Source organism: Octopus bimaculoides, chromosome 4 (assembly GCF_001194135.2).
Source record: "Octopus bimaculoides isolate UCB-OBI-ISO-001 chromosome 4, ASM119413v2, whole genome shotgun sequence".
NCBI lineage: Eukaryota > Metazoa > Mollusca > Cephalopoda > Octopoda > Octopodidae > Octopus > Octopus bimaculoides.
The window spans coordinates 40,184,474-40,202,339 of record NC_068984.1 but is presented as its reverse complement, the minus strand read 5'-3'; the positions used below and the strand labels follow the sequence as shown (position 1 = coordinate 40,202,339).

The 17,866-nt window shown below is 34.7% G+C and overlaps 1 protein-coding gene across 3 annotated transcripts in view; it reads right to left on the bottom strand.

The window, feature by feature from the left end:
- LOC106880460 (RAB11-binding protein RELCH homolog) overlaps window positions 1-17,866 on the bottom strand; it is a 239,119-nt gene that overhangs the window by 118,479 nt on the left and 102,774 nt on the right. For all 3 annotated transcript variants that reach the window (XM_052967015.1, XM_052967016.1, XM_052967018.1), the window contains 2 exons: window positions 12,243-12,325; window positions 2,009-2,072 (listed from right to left, as the gene is read on the bottom strand). In XM_052967015.1, coding sequence (XP_052822975.1) covers window positions 2,009-2,072; window positions 12,243-12,325 — 147 coding nt within the window. The remainder of the gene's footprint in view (window positions 1-2,008; window positions 2,073-12,242; window positions 12,326-17,866) is intronic.

The window sequence follows — 17,866 nt, the reverse complement described above, 5'->3', positions numbered from 1 at the left end:
ATATATACTGGCCTTCGTGCTGGTGGCACATAAAAGCACCCACTACACTCTCGGAGTGGTTGGCATTAGGAAGGGCATCCAGCTGTAGAAACTCTGCCAAATCAGATTGGAGCCTGGTGTAGCCATCCGGTTCACCAGTCCTCAGTCAAATCGTCCAACCCATGCTAGCATGGAAAGCGGACATTAAACGAAGATGATGATGATGATGATGATCCTACCATTTCATCACGTTGAACCATTAGCCCCTATACATTTTATCTCTCTCCATTTTTTGTATTCTCTCTGTTTTTGTTTTTTTTTCATTCTCTCTTCATTATTTTTCTCCTCTCAATCCTTTCTGATGAAGAGTGTAAGCTTGAAACGTAAAAGACTTTTCCATTCTTCCCAAGTGTTAAACTAATATACCTCCTTGTTGTTCCTTCACCTGCCTTTGTTTTTTGCTTTCTGTAAATTTTAGTTATTATATATATATATATATATATATATATATATATACATACACACACACACACACATATATATATATATGCATATACATAAATACATTTATACATATGTGTGTATGTGTCTGTGTCTGTGTGAAACTTTCCTAAGGTGGCATGTTGTGGGACTGAACCTGAAACCATGTGGTTGGAATGCAAAATTCTCAACCACACAGCCATATCTGTCTATGAGTACATGTATTTTTGTGTTTGCATGTCTGTGTGTGTAGGCATACTTTATATAGAAGCCCTGTATGGCTGTTTCCATTTCTCCACGTAAGTATGTCCAAGCTGTTTATTGTTGTTTATTAATTACCTTATTTGGAAGCAAGTGGAGGCTGGAAACACAAAATGCTTCTGACCATAGAAAACTCTACCCCAATGTACTTTCATCCGGCCCATGCAAACATGGAAAAGCAGACATTAAAATGGTGATGGCAGGGAATGGTGATCAGAGTTTAGGATTAGCCAGCTGTGGCAAGAACTACTATGTGGAATTGAATCCTCTTAGTTTTGATATGGTTTCTAAATGCAGAAGGGGAAAAATATTTTTTTGTAGATGAAATTGTTTGAGGACAATTGTAGATAGTACTTAAAAGACATGGGGCAAGTGTATGCTTCTATAATTTCAGGTAGATATCTGTAGACACACACACGTTTTATTGAATGACACAAAACAGGAATTACATAATCACCTTCATTAACCTACAACTGTTTCAGCTATAAGATGTTGCACAAACACTCAGCTCTGAGAACACTGCTTCTTACAACAGAAATTAATGAAATATAACAGAAATTAATGAAATAAACCAATGAAGTTGATTACATGATTCCAGTTCCCTTGCCATTCAATAACTTATGTTATACTCTGTCCTCCTCTAATGCTTTATTCTAAATGTTATGTATATTGAGTTCTAACAATTGGTCATTAGTATTGCTGCACCTAAGGAAAATCATAAAAAGCATACATATATATCATTGTTATCATTTAATGTCCACATTCCATGCTGGTGTGTGTTGCATGGTTTGAAAGGAACTGATGTGTCCAAGGACTGCATCAAACTCTAATGTCTGCTTTGGCATGGTTTTTATAGTTAAATGTCCTTCTTAATGCTGACCACTTTACAGTGTGGATGGATGCTTTTTTTCACACCGCTTGCACTGCTGAGGTTGCCATGCAGTTTGCAGGACTATGAGCCCTATGGTTGGTTAGGGGGGTGAGGGAATTACTATGAGAGAAAGGAGCAGAGCAGGTTCCTGCAAATGTATCTGCATGGCAGGTCCACAAAGGAAAAAGAAAAACATCAGAGAGAAAATAATCAATTGGAACAGCAAGACATGGAACTCATTACTTGCCTTGATAAAGTAGGATATCTTAGCAAAATATAAGTTTAAATCAAGAAGAGTTCCAACCATTCATGTAAACATGAATTTGGAAAAACATTTCAATATCAATTCTTATAATGAAATAAAGAAAACAGACAGAAAATATGGCGGAAATTTAGAGTATAAACAGATATACAAACCTCTCGTAGAGTAACATTTTCTAGGATGGTTCCAAATCCAGGTATTGTAGCAATTCTTACAGAACTACAAAAAAAAAAATTTTTCAAAATATCAAAAATATAAATTACTTTCTACATCTATGAATATACTAATATTAAAAAAAAAAAAAAACTTAATAAATATATATAAATAAAGTCATTTAAAATTATTGAAATATTCCTAAATTTCTAATTTCCTTTCACATTATATTTTAAAGAATTTCAATTCAATATTTAATCAAGTAGATACTTAAAAGCCAATCCCTTTCTATTAAATTCTGGATGAAAATGAAAACAAAGCTAATGATAGATAAATATTTCAATTCCAGTTATAGAAATTTTACTGGATTTTCATCATAGAATCAATTCAAATAATAACCTCTATAAGCAGCAGCAGTTTAGCCCTTTTGATACCAGTCTACCTGAGACCACTACTGATTCTATGATACAAACTTCCTGCTCTAAAGCGATCTAAACTAAATATAACATTCCATCAAAATTTCATGTTAATTTATGTGCCAAACACCAGCTTAATAATGACTGCTATTTTTGTAAATTCTTCCATTATTTTCAAAATAACTGAAACAAAAGGAGTGTATTTCAACAGAAATGTGGGAACAAAAGAGTTAATTCTAGTTTTACCATGATGACATACCCACTCAGTTTTCTGCCATCTATATCTATCAATTCATCTGTGATGTCTAACTTTTAAAACTCTAACCCAAGAAGCTTACATCATCTCTACTTTGACAACTCTCCACTATTAGCTCTTGTTACTTTCTCCACTTAATTTCACTCATTCAGTTTCATTACTCTAAGTCAACTTTCTTCACTCTAAGTCAACTACTACATCATTAACTGGGTTTTGAAGTGACCACATGGTTTTGAAGTGACCACACACACACACATACATACATACACACACTATCTCTAACTTAAAGTAAATGATGCATAAAAAGGAAATTAACTGAAAAATCAATGAAAGTAAGATAAAAATATTGTCAATTATTCTTATGAATGCAGAAAAGCTTGACTCGGAACTAAATGGATTGCCATTAGAGAAGTTCAGCATCTCTCTCTCTCTCTCTCTCTATCTCTCTCTCTCTATCTCTCTCTCTCTCTCTCTCTCTCTATCTCTCTCTCTCTCTATCTCTCTCTCTCTCTCTCTCTCATTTTCATTCATAATGATCTCTATAGAACTGAAATCAAACATCAAACTGACATTACAGGAATGGAATTGTGATACATCAGCAATGTTAAAGTGCATACCATGACTAAGACAGAAAATTCCCCTTAAACAAAAACAAAAAGAATTAAGATGTGTAAAGCTTTCAACGACTCTCTATTGTTATAAGGCTGTCAACCAGCCCTTTCCATATTGAAGAATAAAACAATTTTAGCCTTTGATAAATGATGCCTCAAGCAAGTCATATGTATGTATTTCATTATTATAGCTTATCATCATATCATGCTAAAGCTATGATGGATGGGTACTGAAGAACCATCAATATCCAGCCCAGATATTAGTTTAACATTAAGTCAAAGTTGGTTAGTTTGTACAAGTTAACATCATATGGCTTAATCTAAAAAAATTCAGAATTACTTTTAATCACTTAATATCCACTATTTGATTGCTGCAAAAAAGATTGCTACAGTTCTTTTGTCAGTGGAATCAATTAATTACAAAACACAGTCAAATTTGCAAAATAGTGGTAATAAGTAAAATAAATATATTTCATTGGAAAATGTATAAAAAAAAAGCTTTCAGTAATATTGACAAATCCTTTATTATAGAAGAACTAAATGAAACATATGCACAATACCAGAACCCAGAGTACAGACAGTTAAAGGAAACATGGAATGCCATAGTCATTGGCAATCAAGATGAAAGGTTGAAGTTAATCAGAAAGAATGAACAAAAGACAAAAGTTAAAGAGAGGCCATTTTATAAACCATATCAAATTATGCAATTATAGCAAAAGAAAAAAAAAAAACTGAATCAATTCAGTATTACTTTTCTATAGTGTTAATTACTTAATAATGAAGTACCAAGTCAAATTTTTATTTCTGTATTCACAACAATACTAAGTCAGAAAATGAGTAAAATATCATTCAGATTTACAATATGCTTTTCAAGAAATTCTTTCAAATGTAATATGCACATTTAGGAGTGCAGGATTTGATGTATGTGTGTGCAATGTTGGACAAAGAAATGAAAGGAAATGTAAGGTATATGGTAGAAAAATCCCTTGCGCTGCATCTGGGAGTGTGTGATGAAAATGGAGAATGCAAGAAGAATGAAAAGAGACCAAGAAATGGTAGTGGGTAGGATGACCTGGGGCTATGATGTGTATTGTATAACATGAACATCCAACCCATGCCAACATGGAAAAACAAAATAACAATAGGCATGATGATGATGACAATGATAACAGTGTCAACAATACACATGACATTAATAATGATGATGATGGCAATGACAATAACATCAACAATGTCAGTGACAATGATGAGGATGACGGCAAAGACAGTCACAGCAATGAAGAGGAGAATGTACAAGATTATAACTTTCTGGACTACTAATCTTCTTATCTTTAGTATATATATTAAAACATTTACTTCTGCACTCTGTTTCAACAGACTTGATCTGTGATTGTCATCAATTGCCTTATTCTTGATGTATATGTACAAATTCTCAGACTGGGTCCAAACTTGAAACCTAAGGATAGTATTATCCTTAGGAATATGACATCCAATGACAAATGAAGCTCAACCAATCAAAATGTAATATAGATGTAAAAGTTTTTAAAATACAATCTAAAGATAAGGTTGACAATGCAGAAAAACTATAAAGAAAATTATTAAACAAAGCATTTTGAACATTTAAACAGCAATCAGTGAGAATTGTTTATATGATAAAATTATCATATACATTAAAATAACCTCATAATAGTAACCTAATGGCTAACTCCCTTGTGAGATCCAACTAATAACAGCTCTATACAAGACTATTGAAGTTTTAATCACAAAGTAACCAACAGGTAAAACAACAGGATCAAGTTTTCAAAAAAATTATACAAGATCTTTTCTATGAAGTGCAGGTTAACACCTGAATGTAGTAAGCCATAAAGAATTTTCAATCAAATGAAATTACACTTGTAATGAGAAAAAAAAAGTCATTAATTAAAGTCAATGAGGATTCTTGGCAAAAAGGGCAAAAGAAAGAATTATCTGAATCGAGACATTAAGTTTTACAGTAGTAATAAAACATTTAATAATTAAATATTTTCTCTTTAAACATAAAAATAAATAAGAATTAATCGATAACAGATTTCAGAAACCTTGTTTGTTAGATCTAGAACTTTTTTATCTCCCACAAGAAAGAATATAGCAAATATACACATATTGCAACATTGAAATAGCATACAAACTATTATGGGAGAATTAAAACCAAGCAGTGTTATATGCAAGATGTTGACAATTTTTAATTGGTAACAAATTTATAATTAATTAACGGTAAAATTTTAGCTTTCACTTGTATCTCTGAATCTCATATATCATCTCTAAAAGAAGCAAAAATAACATCTTCCAATAAAACTAAAACTGAAATATGACATTAAAATTTATGATAAATTCAGTTTCTAAAATGCTTAATCAATTTTAATTAAAATTAATGCGATATATTTTTTTACTCTGATTATTACACTTGTTTATATTTGAATGTTTTCCAGTTATATGTATGCATGTATTTGGCAACAAGTTGACTTCAACTAACTAAAAGTTTTGAGGTCAGGTGTAAAATTATCTGAATATGGATCTATATATTTAAAACATTAATCTAATGAACTTTTTTTAAAGATTAAGCTAGAGTTGATTAAATAATACAGTTTCATACTATGTTGAGTGCAACGTGTGAGAGGTAAAAAAGCAAACATCAAGCATAACTCTTCTTACCTGACACTTAAAGACATTTTTTTTATTCAAAAACACTCAAATTTTTTCACTGAATATAACCAAGTCAAAATGGAAATAAATTGAATAGGTTTTCTCTATAATTTCAAAAACAATTCAAAGAACACTAATTATTGCAGTTTAAACTCAACCAGATGGATTTTTAAATATTAAAATATAGTATGCCACAAAACAGGGACAAATGTAAAATCTTTCCTTAAAATTTTCATATTTAATCAAAATCAAAATATAGAAATACTTATAAGTGTCAAGAATACTTTAGTTTTTGTATATAGATACTACATTGCTAGTACAACATGCTGAAAGCCATTTTAAGCATTGCAACTCCTTTAAAACTTCAAAATGTCAAGATAAATCATTTTTATTCCTTTGCTTAAGAATTAGTGCAAGGAGCAGATATATAGTTATTGTTTAAGCTCAAGTCAATGATGACCAAGCAGACCTATGATTAAAAGTATTCCATGCTTGATAAGCCAAGCATTTAAGTATAATGGAGAGTACATGGGTCCTGTACCAATGAGTATCATAAAGAAGTAATGAGGAGAGAGTCAGAATAGATGATGTGACAACCTTAGTTACCTTAACTGGAAGTACTCTAAGGTACACCAAAAAGATCTACTACTATCCCCAATCATATTGAAAGCATAGCTCAGTGTGAACTGAGAAGAGGATGGAGTGATTGAAAGACAAGGAACAGATATGGATGAAAGAATGTAATGTATGGCAAACAGAACAAAGGCATAAGGGAGAGATAGTGCAATGTGCGGGGAACAGAAGAGAGATCCACTGCCATCCTTAGTTACACCTACAGCACAGTACAGTATGATTAATAAAAGTGGGGAGTGATTGAGAGATGAATGATACGATATGGGCACAAGAAGCAAGGGATAAAAAGGTATAGGTGATAGGGGACATGGGTAACAGTGGTATGATGGGCAATATACAGATGAGCGATGAAGATGTGTGATGTGAAGGACAAGAGATAGATGGGTAAGTGATGTGGGTGTTAGAGAGGTGAGAGGGTATCAAGAGATCAATGATGTAGACTAGTCAGTAAGCAGATATGCATGTATATTTATCAACATGCTCAGCAATAAATGTCTGTATATACATAAATATAATAATTTTAATGCCTGTTTTACCACATCTCAGTGGGCAGGCAGCTCTATTCCCACACAGTCCCATCAGTTAACACAGTCCTTTATCATCTCTTCCATGGCTTCAGATCTGTCTGCACTTCTTTATCTCAAGTCACCATTGGTATCCATCTTCCACAGATTCCATTTACTTCAAGACCATGACACTCTTCAATCTTGCACACTGAACCAGATTTTTCTTATGGAGCATGCCCATCTCATTTCTTTCTAGCCTTTGCAAATCTTCTAAGATCAAGGCTCATGTTACATTACAATGTAGTATCACACTTGACACAGAAGTACTCTGATGGAGAAACCCTTTGCTACCAACAGGAATAACAGCTCTCAGACCTTTCTCCAACTAGTTATTACTCTGGCTACTATGCTCTCAGAATACCTGCCCCTGCAACAAATTAGATCTCCATAACAACAGAAGCTATCAATTACTTTTAGAGAGCCTTACTGGGGTATCACTTTGAACAGTCTAGTAGAACAATTCAAGACTAGTACTAATTTCACAAGTCTCTTTTTGCCAGACTTCTACGTTACAAGGACATAAACAAACCAACACCAGATGTCAAGCAGATAGGAGAAGATAAACACAAAGATACACACACACACACACACACACACACACACACACACACACACACCTGGCTCCCCACACACAGTTTGTATCTACTAAATTCACTCACAAGGTATTGGTTGGCCCAGTGCTAAAGTAGACAACATTTACGCAAGCTGCTGCAGAATGGAGCTGAATCCAAAATCACAGTTGTGAAGCAAACTTCTTAACCATACAGCCATGCCCATGTGCAGTTATATTCAAGGTATTTTATTTATATCCTATGACCCAAAATTAAAAGAGAGCAGGTATGGTATATGCCTGTAGGGGAATATGAGGAGGAGTTAAAATTTTTCAAAAAATATGTTTTGAAATATAGTCAGCTATCACCAAAAGGTGACTGATATAAATTATTTTTTAGAAGTGTTACAAAAAGTTAATAAAGATAGCAAACATTCTCACAAGGTCAATATAAACCAAAATCAATTACCAAGGGAGGTTGTCAAGTTGTTGTCAACCAACCAAACAACTAAAGAACAGATTTGATGAATATTGAGAAAAGACCATAAATTTAAAGTGTCATTCTAATATGCCGAAAGGGTACATAATGAAAAGTCAACATTTAAAAGGTTTTGTCTATCATCCATAAAATCTATAATATAAAAATTTAAAAAGCAAGGACAAAAAAACAATCTTCAATAGCATTTAGGGCACTAAGTATATTTACATATATTCATATTTCACCTAGCAGAATAGTCACCTGAAATAGAACCATTATGCAATAGAGAAGACTCCAAGTCTTGATTTCCAAGAAATCAACTTCTCTAGTTCTGGCATACATGATAAACACACTTGCTCTATTCATTCACAGCAGCTTGAACCATGGGGAATGAGAAAGTTTTCACATGGAAGAACAATCTGCTGAGGCTGATGTTACTTTGATAGGCTGATTTAACACTATCTGAACAATTGGAATTAGATAAAGAATGCAATTCATTGAAGGAAAGGAAAAAGAAAAAAAAGTCACAGAATACATAGGATAGAAATACTTGAAAACATTATGTATTCAATGCATGCACATCCCAAAGGAGCATGGAGAAATAGATGATGATGATGATGATGATGATGATGGTAGTGGTAGCAAAAACAAAAGTCTTTTGTAAGTAAGAAGGCTGACAAATCACATATCTCTTCACACAGATGGCCCTGCTTGATCTGTAGAAAAAGCATAGGTAAAAACTCCATAAGATATACCTGGTGTAAGCTTTGGACATATAAGTGGTGCAGCAATATCAAAGAAAAGTTTATGGAAAATAGCTTTTGTGTGTGGAAGATGCACAGATACAATAAACACCCATAATGTACAGAAAATAAACTCCATCAGCTGCCATTGGCATAAGCTGGAGGTAGTAGATAGCTTCCGTTATCTAGGTGACCAACTTAGTAGTGGAGGTGGATGCTCCGAGAGCGTAACTGTGAGAATAAGATTAGGTTGGGCAAGGTTCAGAGAGCTCCTACCTCTGCTGGTAACAAAGGGCCTCTCTCTCAGAGTGAAAGGCAGACTGGATGATGCCTGTGTACAAATAACTATGCTACACAGCAGTGAAACATTGGCTGTAACAGCTGAGGACATGCATAGACTTGAAAGGAATGAAGCCAGCATGTTTCACGGATGTGCAATGTCAGCATGCATGTTCGACAGAGTGTAAGCATCTTGAGAGAAAAGTTGAGCATAGGAGACATAAGATGTGATGTGCAAGAGAGATGACTGCACTGGTATGGTCATGTGATACATATGGACAAGGACAACTGTGCAAAGAAGTGCCAATCTCTAACTGTAGAGGGAACTTGTAATAGAGATAGACCCAGGAAGACATGGGACGATGTGGTGAAGCATGATCTTCGAACTTTGGGCCTCACAAAGGCAATGACTTATGACTGAGACCTTTGGCAATATGCTGTGCTTGAGGAGACCTGTCAAGCCAAATGCAACCATAGTCATGCATGGCTGGTGCTGGTGTCATGTATCTGGCACTCATGCTGGTGGCACATTAAAAGCGCCTTTTGAAAGTTGGGCCTCATGAAGGCAAAGTGGCTGAGCTCCTTTCGAGTGTTGAGCTTCACAGAGGCAATGACCAAGACCTTTGTCATTATGTCGTGCTTGAGAAGAAGACCTATCAAGCCAAGTAAATTGCAGTCATGGCAGATACCAGTGTCATGCAAATGGCACCTGTGCCGGTGGCACATAAAAACACCCATTACACTCTTAGAGTGGTTGGCATTAGGAAGAGCATCCAGCCGTAGAAACCATGCCAAATCAGACTGGGGTCTGATGCAACCTTCCAGCTTGCCAGCCCTAGTCAAATCATCCAACCCATACCAGCATGGACAACGGACAATAAATGATGATGATCACACACACACACATACTTACATACATACATGCATACATACATGTGCATGTGTGTGTGTATACACGCACACATACACGCATGCACACACATATACACACACAGATATACACAAGTATATAGAATGATAACAGCATACTTGCACTCAATGATGTTGAAAAGAAAGCCATGAAAGGCTGTTGAATGTGGAGAATGCTCAAGAAAGAGGGTCTATTCCAAGTAGAGTCAATAGAAGCTATTCATGTTGACAGCAGTATAGTACATAGGATGATTAAGAATATGAAGGCAGAAAAAAAATGGCTGGCCTATATGGGATAGTCATTGAGATGCTTAAAATACTTGGCAAAGTAGGATATAGATTAGAACCAAATGCATGGAGTTTTAAATATTGGTTATATGTCATGATCAATAAACCTTATCACACAAATATATACACACACACATATACACATATATGTATATACTTGTAGAAAGGGAGAGAGAGATATGCATGCATATAAACATACATATACACACACACACACTTTTATACTGAGAGAGACATGCATACAATCATACATATACACATATATTCACACATTCATACACACACACACACACACACATATTACACACACACACACATACACATATATTACACACACACACATAGGGAGAAGGAGAGACAGAGGCGGAGAGGGAGAGACAGAGGCAGAGAGGGAGAGACAGAGGCAGAGATGGAGAGACAGAGGCAGTGAGGGAGAGACAGAGGCAGAGAGGGAGAGACAGAGGCAGAGAGGGAGAGACAGAGGCAGAGAGGGAGAGACAGAGGCAGAGAGGGAGAGACAGAGAGAGAGAGAATAAGCGCAACTACTTATGAAACATGCAATGAACAACGGGTATTTTGCATATCTGTACATTCATTGCTGTTGTAGATAACTTAACCAAAGTACCAAGTCAATGTTTTTGTGGATAATATCATTAAGTGAGTTTACATGCATCTGTTTAATTGATGTACATTTAGTCTTGCTGGCTCTTTCTGCAGAATGTAGTGATGGACAACTTGGCTAGTTTCACTAGTAGTCAGTACACATAACGGATTGTTCAATGCAGTTGAAAGGCCATTATATCTAAGTGGCATTAATTCATCCTCAATGGCGACAGATATGCAAATGTCAAAAATAAAAAAATTCTTCGCATTTTTCATAAGTAGCTGTAAGCTATGCTTTCCTCCCACCTCTCTCTCTCTCTCACTGATAAAGTAAAACTGTCCTGATGAGCAGCTCATGTCTTTCCATCCATTTTACAGAAAGAGTTCAATGGTTCAACCACTGTAAGGCTAAATGTACACTTACATGCATATGTAAGTCTATTTACATATCCAGAAACACACTAACACAGTACTATAATACCCTCAAACACAAACACACACATGCATGTATGCACACACACATGCATGCATGTATGCACACACACATGCATGTATGCACACGCACACACACAAATTATTTTCAGGGTTTTATAATGATATTTTTGTATTTGTCATCAAATTTATTTTATATTTAACTTATCTTTCTCCTAACCTTCCCCTACACCTCCACTGCTATCTTCAACATCAATACCATCCACACATTTGTTTTTCTCCATTCTGGCATAACTTAATCAGTTCTGTTATAGAGGCTTGATGCTGGCATGAACCAGGAAGCTTCATGCTAGTATTGGAAAAGAAATAGATTATTGTTGATGAGAATATTGAGGATAATGGCAGTAACAATTATTGTGATGATGTTAGCATCGTGTTTGACAATGTTTCTAAACACACACAAACACACATATATGTAGAAGAAAATTTTTAATTTTTATTACCTTCATTTAAAAATGCTTGCTAATTTTAAACTATTTCAGCAAGCTAATTGAGAAATGAGAATCAAAGGCTTCATTGAATAATAAAATACAAAATAATGACTGATAAAACAAATTTATAATCATGCTGGATTTCTTTTCCTCTATTTTCCCCTCTCCCTTACTCTTTCTGCTTCTACCTTTCCAACTTCAAGTATATGATGGTGTATAAATTTATGATTCTATATCTAAATGTGTCATGTGCAGCACATGATGTATATAAAAACTAACAATGAAAAACATGAACTTACACCTCTGGGTCATTTGCCAAAGTAACGAGTCCTGGAACAACGCGGGTTGATATTAAAGTTTCACTGACACCCTGAATAAGTAACTGGAAAATATATAAGAAAAATATAAAAATATATATATATATATATATAATTTAGATCTTTTATTTACTTTTTTTTTCTTGGTTTATAACTACTGTAAGGGAAGGGAGCAATTCAAAGAGGAACCATTCAAAAAGCATTATGAAGGGATAAGAGACTTGTCTGCAGCTGGTCATAGAACCTGATGCAAACAAAGAAAGCAATTTCACACTAGCTGGTGTGCACAAAAGACAGTAATTCCACACCAACTGTGTATGTAAAAAAGTACAAACATAGTTACTGGTGTTCAATGTGAGTGTTATATAAAAGGGACAGCAATTTAAATTTAGCAAAATGCATAGCATACAAGACAAGTATAAAAACTGAATGAAAAAAAAAAAGAAAGAAAGGTTAACTGCCATCAATTGCATGGTAATAGCAGCAGAAGAAAAAAAGATCAAGGCTAAGTGAATGATGTAGAGATAAAAGACTGTGAAAACACCAGTCAGTTTAGAAAATAAGACAAAGGTATTTTCATAGCTTTTAATCAGGCATGACTGGATAGATGGAAATAAAACTTTTATTTTCAGAATTATCAAAATTTTAGTGAAGATTATTACTTATTATTAGTAGAACTAATTGACTTTATTGTTACTTAATACAGTTATTTCAAAATGTTTCTGCAGATATATTTGGTAAATTAAATATATTACAATATAATTTAGAAAATAGATGGTATAATTGAGAATAAACCTTTTGGCTGACAAAGGAAAACTTGGTAAAATTAAGTATATAATAACACATATTTACTTTTTAATTAATATGCACCACATAATAGCTAATCCTTGTATTCATAAAATCGTTATCAGTCATTATCATCCTTTTAAGGTCCACTTTTTCATGCTTGCATGGATTGGACAGAATTTGTGGTGGCAGATTTTCCATGGCCAGATGCCTTTTCTATCACCAACTCTCACCTATTTCCAAGTAAGGTAATATTTCTCCATGACCACATATTTTCACTTGATGCCAAGGCAAGGAGACACACACACTCCTTTATATATGATTGGCTTTTTTCAGTTTCCATCTATCAAATCCACTCACAAGACTTTAGTCAGCCCAAGGTTATAGTAGAAACATAACCTCTTACCACACAGCCATGCCTCATAAAATCTGGACATATTTTACCTCTGTATAATCAAATTCTCTACTCATTACTTCTATCAATCTATTTATATACTATACATTCATATAATCTATTGAAATATTACTTCCTTCCATGAATATATATACCTTTAACATTGCAAGCACTCATTTACAAACCACATTATGTCTAGCATAAAAATAAATAAATTCTATTAACACATGATTTTTCTTTGGCATCCACACATCATATTTGAAACAGATTCCCAATTTTTTTCAACCAACGAAGTAATTTGGAACTTATGAAAGGAAACTTTATATTACTCAGAACCTATGTAACAAGGGCTAACTAAAAGTCTGAAAACAGGCATGGACATTTAAGGCAAACTTATGAAAATCCTTTGGACAGGCAAAGGTTTAAAGGGCTGAAGATATTAGAGAAAACCAATTCATAGGATTCAGAAGTAAGTGTTGTACAACAATTCCATTCCCATTGTAAATACTTCCATTCTCAGAGTGCAGATAGGGATTAATTAATATAATAATCCTTTCTGCTATAGGCACAAGGCCTGAATTTTGTGAGGAAGGGCAAGTCGATTACTTCAACCCCGAAAGGATGAAAGGCAAAGTCGACATTGGAAGATTTTTAACTCAGAAAAAAAAAGAGAAAAGTTGAGCATAAGAGGCATTTGATGTGGTGTGTAAGAGAGACGAATGTGCTAGTATGGTCATGAGATGCATATGGATGAGGACAGCTGTGTAAAAAAGTGCTGACCTCTAACTGTAGAGGGAACCTGTGGCAGAGGTAGACCCAGGAAGACATGTGACGAGGTGGTGAAGCATCAGCTTCGAACTTTGGGCCTCACAGAGGCGATGACTCTTACCTTTGGCAATATGCTCTGCTCAAGAAGACCCGTCAAATCAAGTGAAATCGTAGTCATGTCTGATGCTGATGTCACGTAACAAGCACCCATCTCGGTGGCACATAAAAATTGCCTTTGAAGCACTGGGCCTCATGGAGGCAAAGTGGCTGATACCAAAGGCATGTGTAAAGCTCCTTTCAAATGTTGGGTCTCACAGAGGCAATGACCGAGACCTTTGACATTATGTCATGCTTGAGAAGACCCATCAAACCAAGTAAAATCACAGCCATGGCAGATACCAGTGTCATGCAAATGGCACCCATGTCAGTGGCAAGTAAAAGCACCCATTACTCTCAGAATGGTTGGTGTTAGGAAGGGCATCCAGCTGTAGAAACCATGCCAAATCAGACTGGGGTCTGGTACAGCCTTCCAGCTTGCCAGCCTTGGTCGTATCATCCAACCTATGGACAACGGACACTAAATGATGATGATGATGATGATGATGATGATGATGATGATGATGATGATGAACACAGTGACAGGCAAAATACTGCTAAGCATTTCATCCAGTGTGCTAACGATTCTGCCAGCTCATGACTTTAAATGATAAGGTGAATAAGCAGAAAGGTAACTACTAGTGCTATGAGACTCATTTTTCTAACAATGTTACAAAATCTGGTGAGAAAACATAGTATTTCCTTTTCCATACTTGCATTTCATAAAACTAGTAAGATCTCAGTCATCAAACTGAAGTCATACTGAGGCACTGCCTTGAAAGATTTAATCATACAAATCCAACACAGATCCAACAAGTCCAACACGAGCTTATTTCAAAATCTGGTACTTATTCTATTGCTCTTATCTGCTGAACCACTAAGATACATTGTAAACATATAAAATGACCAATACCAAGTGACAAGCGATGGGGGAGGGGGGGGACAAACACAAAGACACATATGTACATATGTGGACTGCCACACAGTTACCATTAATCAAATTCACTCACAAAGCATTGATTAGTCCAGGGCTACAGTAAAAAACACTTGCCCAAGGTGCCACACAGTGGGACGGAACACACAACTATGTTATTGTAAAGTGAGATTCTTAACCACACAGGCATGCTTGCACCTTTATACTATCAAGATTTTTACAACAAAATCAGTATCACCATTATGTTATGGTTTGAAAATGTTTGCTGAAATACCACCACCACCTCCACCATTGTTGCTATATAGAAGCAAACTCTTTTAGATCTAACCATTTAATTTCATTTTTGTTTGAGCTACTTCAGTTTTGGCTAGCTTTTACTACAAACTCATATATCTTCTAATATGAGTTCATAACACTTAAGTATTCTCTCCTTAAATAGCTTCTTATGTCTATAAGTCACTATCAATTTCTTTATTCATCTAAATTCAGTCTTCCCTTGTAACTGAACATTTTCGTTTGAATCATGAACTAACAACAGTTCCGACATACATCTTACAACCTGTCTTTTGATAATCAAACAAGAAAGTCACTAGATGTCTTCCAAGCAATTCAAACTAATCACTATATTGTCAAGGATGTCTACTGCCAACATTAATTAAGTCTTCAATACATCAGTGAAAAACAAAATAACATTTGGACTTTAAATTCCAAATCTATTGTTCTTCCTGTATTCATAAATATATATACATACATACATGTACACACACACATTATGTATACATACATAATGTGTACACACACATTATGTATACATACATAAATACATACATACATACATACATACATACGTGTATTTCTGTATGCGTATGAGCAATGCATTGTTCAAATGAATAAATATTTTAGTATTCATGCAAAAGTATTATTCAAATTTATTATTTTTGTTATTATTATTAGTAGTAATATTAAGGTGGTGAACTAGCAGAGCCCTTAGCATGCCAAACAAAATGCTTAGTGGCATTTCAGTAATCTTAACATTCTGAGTTCAAAATTTGCGGAGGTCAGCTTTGCCTTTCAGACTTTCAGGGTCAATAAAATAAGTACCAGATAAGCACTGGGGTCAATGTAATCAATTAGCTCCCTCCCACAAAATTTCGGGCTTTGTGCCTATAGTAGAAAGGATCATCATCATTATCATCGTCATCTACATATTCTTTTCTACTCTAAGCACAAGGCTCGAACTTTTGGGGGAGGGGGGGGCAGTCAATTAGATTGACCCCAGCATGCAACTGGTACTTAATTTATCGGGCCCCGAAAGGATGAAAGGTAAAGTCGACCTTGGTGGAATTTGAACTCAGAACATAAAGGCAGACAAAATATCGCTAAGCATTTCGCCCAGCATGTTAACATTTCTGCCAGCTCGCCACTTTATCATCATCTACATATTGATACACTAAGGATGAATGCATTAAGCTATCACATGGTTAGTAGAAAGGAGAGACAAAGAGTGAGAGAGAAAGAATGGGAGAGAAGTGTTAATGATGTGAGGGGAGGAGTAATAGTCATTACATAGTTGAAGGGAGAGATATAGAGAAATAGAGTCAGAAATACAATGTTTAGTAGAGGGATGATGTTGAAGTGGTGAAGTTAAAGATACACAAATAGGGAGAGAGGGGAGGGCAGTTATATAGTGAGTGAGAGGCAGAAACAGAGTAGTGATGCTATGCCAGCCAATGCAGTACGCTGTCATGTGGTAAGGAGAAGTGAGAGGTGAAGAGAAAGAGAGAAATGATAATGATGTGAAGAGGAGAATGACATAGTTAAAAAGTTTACTGAAGTAAGAAGTAGAGAGAAAAAGAGAGAAATATAAAGTGTTTAACAGGAAAATTTTAAACATCATATATTATTGCAACTGACAAGAAGAATATAGCATTTTAATATTCAGTTTTTTATATCTACTGTCAATCTATTTATCTATTTATCCACATTGACAAATACATCAATGGCTGAACAGAAGAAAGAAGGCTTATACTAGATATAATAATAAACTTATCATAGATAGAAAGATTTTTCAATGAAAGTGAAATAACTTAGCAAAACTGCTGAGGATGTTATCTTTTTTTTTTAAATTTGTTATTCGAACTTTGTATTGTCAGACTAGGTAGATACATTAACAGCAAGCAAAGTAACTATGAAACAAATAATTGAACAGAAATGAAATGAAATAAAAATAATCTTGATTGGCAAACAACTTAGATTGAGCTTTGTTACTGAAAACTATAATGCTGCTGCTACTACTGGTGGTGGTGGTGGTGGTGACAGTGGTGAGTGGATAATGAAAAGTGTAATTTTATTTTTATTGAACTAAATTTTTTATATTACCCATCATTTAACACATGCACATAAATGCAATCATTTATTGTCAGGTCACTTGAAAATTGATATTTGTTTATAAAATATGGATGACAGATGACTTCAACTAACAAGAGACAGAATGAGATAGTAAAGGCAATGGCATAAAGAGAAGCTTAGGGTTGAATCACTACAGCAAGCATAGGAGCAGCAACTGAGAAGGGAAAATATGTATAAAAGAGAATTTACAACAGATAAGAGAACATGTTTAAAAACAGA